Consider the following 6,555-nt stretch of genomic DNA (forward strand, 5'->3'; position numbering starts at 1 on the left):
TATAATACTATTATTTAAATTCCACTAAATTAAAAAGTAAAACCTAAGTGGAATTATCTTTATTTTTTATTTAGTGGTAAAATTACTTTTTAATTTAGTGGAATTTAAATAATAGTACTATATGGGTTCTTAAAGATTAAAGGTACCACTTGTGTTTTACTCTTTAATTTTGGTAAAATTTAACTTGGCGCCGACTGTTGATATCAAATCTTGTATACAAATGATAAATGTCATTAAAATTAAGTAAGTAATAAGGTAGAATAACTTGGCGCCGACTATTGATATCAAATCTTTTGTACAAATGATACATGTCATTGATTTAAGTAAATAATAAGGATAATATCACGTACGTTTTTAAAGATTAGAATTTAACTTGGCGCCGACTATTGATATCAAATCTTTTATACAAATGATACATGTCATTAGAATTAAGTAAATAAGGATAATATCACGTAGGTTTTTAAAGATGGTTCTACTAAACAGCAAATGTGATTGGTCAGTTTCACAGTCGATTAAGTAATTGACGTTGATGAAACTGGCCCAAATGGTTTTTTGTCCAGCAGCCCCCACTCTTAGCGCTTTTTTCTAAAAAGGTAAGTTTATATGGTATATACATACAAAAGATACATGTCATTAGAATTAAATAAGTGTATAAGGATGATACCTTAGATCTTTAGAGATAGAATTTTTAAAGGCTAGTTAATTAAACGATATATTTTATGGGAAAAATCCATGTTATATGACAAGATAGTGAAATAAAAGAAGGGAGGACGCAATGTATCGAAGTTAGTATAATTTGCATATTTATATAGATATTTTAATATCAATTACTTTCGTGATAATATATTATGTTAAAGTACAAATGTATCAAAAATATATATAAAAAATGATTTAAAGAATAATTTAAAAATATATTGTATATATTATATATGAAGGAGAGTGAAAATGATGAGTAGTAGGGCGTATCTGATACGATTGGAATCAATATTATATCAGATATTTTTAGAATCTCTATTAATTTGTTCTCTCTATTTTTTAGATAAATATAAAAGAACAGATTCTTTATACTCAATTATAATTTCAGATTTATTGAAAGGAAAGGCCTGAACCAATCTGTCTGTATATATCTTTTACTAAAATATCTAGAAAATTATTTGTCAATGTCCGTAAAAGGAAATGTGTACTAAAAAAAAAACAAATAATACTTTATTTGGCGTAATCTTGATATATATCTTTTATTAAAATATCTAGAAAATTATTTGTCGTCCTTCTTAACATTCAACGAATGATAAAGGTAGAACGATCATGTTTGTGTCGAGTGTGTCCTCTAAAAGGAAAGCATACAAACTGATGTGATAAAATTATGAGCCGTAAATAATTAAAAATTTGTTTACATTAAAAATGCACAAAGATTTTTTTCCTTAATTTTCTATAGAGTTTTAAATAAATATAAAATGGAAGAATAGCCACTTATCTGATAAATTATGTGCCGTAAATAATTGAAAATTTGGTTATGTAAATATATTTCAAACGAAATTTAGGACTGTCAACAGCGTCAACAAAACTTTAATCACACACATTCGAGGTGTCATGAACACAAGCTATAGAGGTTGGAGAAATTCGCGCAATTTCGCCGACTGGTTAAGATTTGTCTACTATAGCCACGAACATGAAAACGACCGAGAAAGTAAACGTGATGCTTCAACAGTGAATGTGACGTCATAGGGTTGGAAGGCATTAATTGCGCGAACTGTACAGTCGGTGCTTGGGCTGCACAATGTTCCTGCCTATCTTTGGACAGATTCCACAGTGACACTGGGCTGGATTCATGGACATCCGTCACGCTGGAAGACGTACGTCGCTAATCGTGTTGCCGAGATTCAGAGAATGGTGCCTGACGCCCATTGGCGTCACTTGACAGGTCGTGAAAATCCTGCTGATTGCGCCTCTCCGGGAATACTCCCGAGCGACCTGGTTCATCATCCGCTGTGGTGACGGGGCCCTCCATGGCTTTCTTCAGACCACGAGTCATGGCCTTCCTCAGTTCAACCCGTCGAGCGAGACTTGCCAGATACTCGCGTGCAATGTTCTGAAGCTGCCTGACGAGGCGCCGCTGCTAACTCGTTTCTCAACCTTGAACCGGCTAGTGCGAGTGGTGGCCTGGTGCCGTCGCTGGTTGCGAGTCATCCGCCTGCCTCCGAACGAAACTCTTAGGGAGGACCGGTTGCTATCGGTGAAGGAGATGGCTCGCCCTAATCCGTGTAACGCAGGTTACCTGGTGGAGGAAAGAAATCGACAACATTAAAGAAAATCAACCGCTATCTAGAGGGTGCATACTCACCAAATTAAGCCCCTTTGTGGATGTGCTGGAAGTGCTTCGGGTAGGTGGACGTATCAAGTACGCACTGCTGGCCTATGACGAGAAACATCCAATGATCCTACCGGGCGAGTCTCATTTCGCCAAACTCGTCATCGAGGCTTGTCATCGAGGTACTCTTCATGGTGGAGGTCAGGCCACGCTGGGATTGATACGACAGCATTATTGGATTCCTCGCGGCAGGGCTCTAGTCAAGAATCTCATTCACCGTTGCGTATCTTGCTTGCGATGGCGGGTGGCGCCCTCTCTTCAACTCATGGGGGATCTACCGAGACAGAGAGTGACTTCAGCACGCCCTTTCTTGAACACGGGCGTCGATTACGCTGGTCCTATGATACTGCGGACGACCAAGGGACAAGGACAAAAGGCGTACAATGCCTTAGTGGCTGTGTTCGTTTGCATGAGCTCTCGGGCTGTGCACCTTGAAATTGTTTCAGATTACAGTTCCGAAGCTTTCTTGGCTGCCTTACGACGCTTTGTGTCGAGACGCGGCTTGTGTCACACCATCTACAGCGACTGCGGCACTAATTTTGTAGGAGCTGACAGACAGCTTAGAGCTATGTTTGCCGCCAGCAGCTCAGGAGGACGAAAAATCGCCGATGGCCTCGAGTCCCTCAAGATACAGTGGCGCTTCAATCCTCTCACTGCGCCTCACTTCGGAGGCTTATGGGAGGCCGCCGTAAAATCAATGAAGCATCACTTGCGGAGAGTGTTGGGAGAATCTACGCTGACTTACGAGGAGATGGCTACCCTTCTTGCGTAGATTGAGGCATGCCTTAACTCAAGGCCACTCCAGGCGTTAACGGACGACCCGGAGGATCTCGCTGCGTTGACGCTAGGCCATTTTCTTATCGGGTCAGCTATCAACGCCGTGCCGGAGCTGTCTCTCTTGGAGGTTCCTATGAATCATCTGGGGAGAAGGCAGTTGATACAGAGAATGCGGGATCAGCTATGGGACAGATGGTCCAAGGAGTACTTACATGCTCTCAATCACAGACCTAAGTGGTGGAACAGCAACGCTTCATTCCAAGTAGGACGCTTGTGCTTGCTGCGTAACGAGGCTGCACCGCCGACGAGATGGCCGCTAGCTCGGATCGTTAGGATCCACCCAGGAGACGACGGGAACATCAGGGTAGTAACTGTGCGCACCGCAACCTCTGAATTAGTGTGTCCAGTGGCGAAGCTCGTGCTCCTCCCCGTCAGCGATATCCGCGAAAGCGACAATGCGGAAGCAAGTGCGGAACCATGATGTCGTCGGGTGATTTATCATAAGTATATAAGAAAGTTTATTGTATTAGTCCATTGTACATCTTTCGGTAAGATTATGTATTCTAACCTCTTACCTGTCGACTTTTCGATCTTCACTGAAAAAAAAAAATTGTTTCATGTTCACCTACCTCTAGACGCACAAGTAGAGCTCACCTCTTGTCTGCGAAAGCGCACTATTATTGATCTTTGATCAATTCACGCATTTTTCCTTCCATTCATCACTTAATTCACTCACTGTTGTCACGTCGCCGTGTGTACAATGCGTTCGAATTCACTATCACTTCACTATCATATAGTAATTTACTGCGTGGATCGTCGCGTTATCTCGTTGTTGCGTCACCTCGATTAATCGCGATGCGCGCCGTAATTGTGAGTCCGTGTTAAATCTCCAACGAGAATTCTTCTGATTATTCAAGAGTTAGTCCTTACTGAAAGATTGATGTAAGCGATGTAAAAAAATTGTTAGCAATTCTTGATAGCGCTCATATCGTTGGTGCACCAACGAGGCGGACGGAATGTTCGGAATTCAGCTTGTAATTCAAACTGTAGTTTTACGAGTCAAATCTAGCGCGGCGCAGCCTCTCACGCACCAATGAGTGAAGTCTGCGACTAGAAGTCGCAAGCGCTAGCATAACCAACCAGCGCATCAAGCGCTGATGTGCTGGACCAATCTAGGGGCGTCAACTCGGCGGTCACCTCAAAAAGGAATAACAAAATAAAAGCGATCTGGAAATTCCTTTTGAGAGACAAGATTCTTATTATTTTTCCGCCCATAAACCGATCGAAGTTTCCAGACCGCTTTCTTACTATACTAACCCCCGTCTTTTTCGAATGCGGTACGTAGTCTTGAAAAAGTTGGAGTCAACTCAGCGTCGTTGCGTTTCTCGAAGTGCGGGAAGTAGCCAATGCGTTATTCCGTAAGTGTCGTCTAGAAAAGTTAAAGTCGATTAAATTCGCGTCTTTATTGTAACTTGTAGTAATTGTTAATTTCAATTTGTTAATAAATAAAAGGTGACTTTCGTTAAAACTTATCGCGTCGATTATTAGTGCTGTTCGTATTCCCGTTTCTTTCCTCTTGAAAACGGAAACCCTTCCGAACACTTTCTCTCTTTCACGACGCGACGCATGACGCGCTCGGTGGAAACGTACCATAAGGCTGTAAATGTAATCAGTAAGCAAATTGACCAATCACAGTTGAGAACGTAAACAGCAGCCGCGTACGTTCTTAACTGTGATTGGTCAATTCGCTTACTGATTACGTTTACGGCCTTATGTTTTTCTGTGTGCCATGGGCTTAAGGGGTTAGTCTAGGATCTCGGCGTCTTTTTTCAAGAATTTTTTTTTATAGAAAAATTTATTTAATCGTTTTAAACTAATTTACATATAAAAGAGTGTATCTTAATGTGCGTAAAAATATATTTTTTTTTTATTGTAATGCGAGGTCATGTGGGTACGGCTGCTTAAAGCGACCGCTATTTTCAGCTGGCGGACACGTTTCCGGGAGTTTCAAGCATCTGAAACAAAAAATAAAATTGATTATTGAAAAGTAAACTCGTCGCTATAGCCCCTACCAGAATTACGGTTTTTCATTAATATTTAATACGTTTTTTTAAACAATTAAAGGTACTTTTTCATGCGCAGCACGCTGCAGCAGCAATTCATTACTATTGGTTAAGAATTTTATGTAAGCTAGATGACGTACTTCCGGCGCAAATACATTTTGCCGCAGTTCGTTGAAGTTGAACCGAACGAACAGCAAGCAGCAAGCGGCAAAATCGAGAAAGCGTACAATATGTCCGTCGTTTTATTATAAAAATATTATTTATTGCAATAAATATTAGGAAAATAAACGAAAAATGGCTTCGGATAAGGTACGGATACATGTTTGTAAATTAGATCATTTTATACTTTACCACAAATTTGAAAAAGTAAAGTGTAAAGTATAAAATGATCTAATTTACAAACATTCGTACCTTATCCGAAGCCATTCTTCGTTAATTTTCCTAATATTTATTGCAATAAATAATATTGCCTCGATTTTGCCGCTTGCTGCTTGCTGTTCGTTCGGTTCAACTTCAACGAACTGCGGCAAAATGTATTTTGCGCCGGAAGTGCGTCATCTAGCTTACATAAAATTCTTAACCAATAGTAACGAATTGCTGCTGCAGCGTGCTGCGCATGAAAAAGCACCTTTACGCTTAAAAAACAAGTAAAAAATTTCAAAAGTCCGCCATTTTGTTTTTTTTTATCGAATATGGTTAATTGAGGTACGGGCTATAGCGACGAGTTTACTTTTCAATAATCAATTTTATTTTTTTGTTTCAGATGCTTGAAACTCCCGGAAACGTGTCCGCCAGCTGAAAATAGCGATCGCTTTAAGCAGCCGTACCCACGTGACCTCGCAATACAATAAAAAAAAATATACACTCGCATGCAAAAAAAGCGGTACACTGAAAAATTAGGAAAAATTTACCAAATTTTAAATGATCATAACTTGGTAAATAATAAAGATAAAAATATGTTTAAAAAAGGAAAATAAAGCTTGAAGTGTCGACTTTAAGAATATTTGAACGGCAATTATAAGCGGTAATTTTTTTCAAAATGGCGGATTACAAAATGAGAAGATGTAAAATGTGTAATCAAAGGTGCGAGTTTGCGACGATCCACGGCGTGAATCAGGTATCGCAGCTCAATGAGACAAAATGCACATGAAAATATGGACTTTTATCTTTAAAATGCTTTTTTACGGAGTTCGATACGATCATTTTTCACTGAGTTATTCCAAATTTAAGATATCGCTGTCATTAGCACAAATTATGGCTGTAATTCATGTCAATATGAACTGCATCGAGTTTGACAGGTCGGAATTGAATCTCAATTTGTGTGTGTGTGTGTGTGTGTGTGTGTGT

The 6,555-nt window shown here is 39.7% G+C and overlaps 1 protein-coding gene across 1 annotated transcript; it reads left to right on the forward strand.

Moving 5' to 3' along the window:
- Positions 1-1,725: 1,725 nt before the first annotated feature.
- On the forward strand, positions 1,726-3,140 carry LOC108776790 (uncharacterized; the record flags this gene model as incomplete). The annotated part of the gene is made up of 2 exons (XM_018543503.1): positions 1,726-1,974; positions 2,271-3,140. Coding segments are annotated over 2 exons (1,119 nt in total), but the record flags the coding sequence as incomplete, so codon positions are not given.
- Positions 3,141-6,555: the final 3,415 nt, after the last annotated feature.

Source organism: Cyphomyrmex costatus, unplaced genomic scaffold, assembly GCF_001594065.2.
Source record: "Cyphomyrmex costatus isolate MS0001 unplaced genomic scaffold, Ccosl1.0 scaffold384, whole genome shotgun sequence".
Lineage (NCBI taxonomy): Eukaryota > Metazoa > Arthropoda > Insecta > Hymenoptera > Formicidae > Cyphomyrmex > Cyphomyrmex costatus.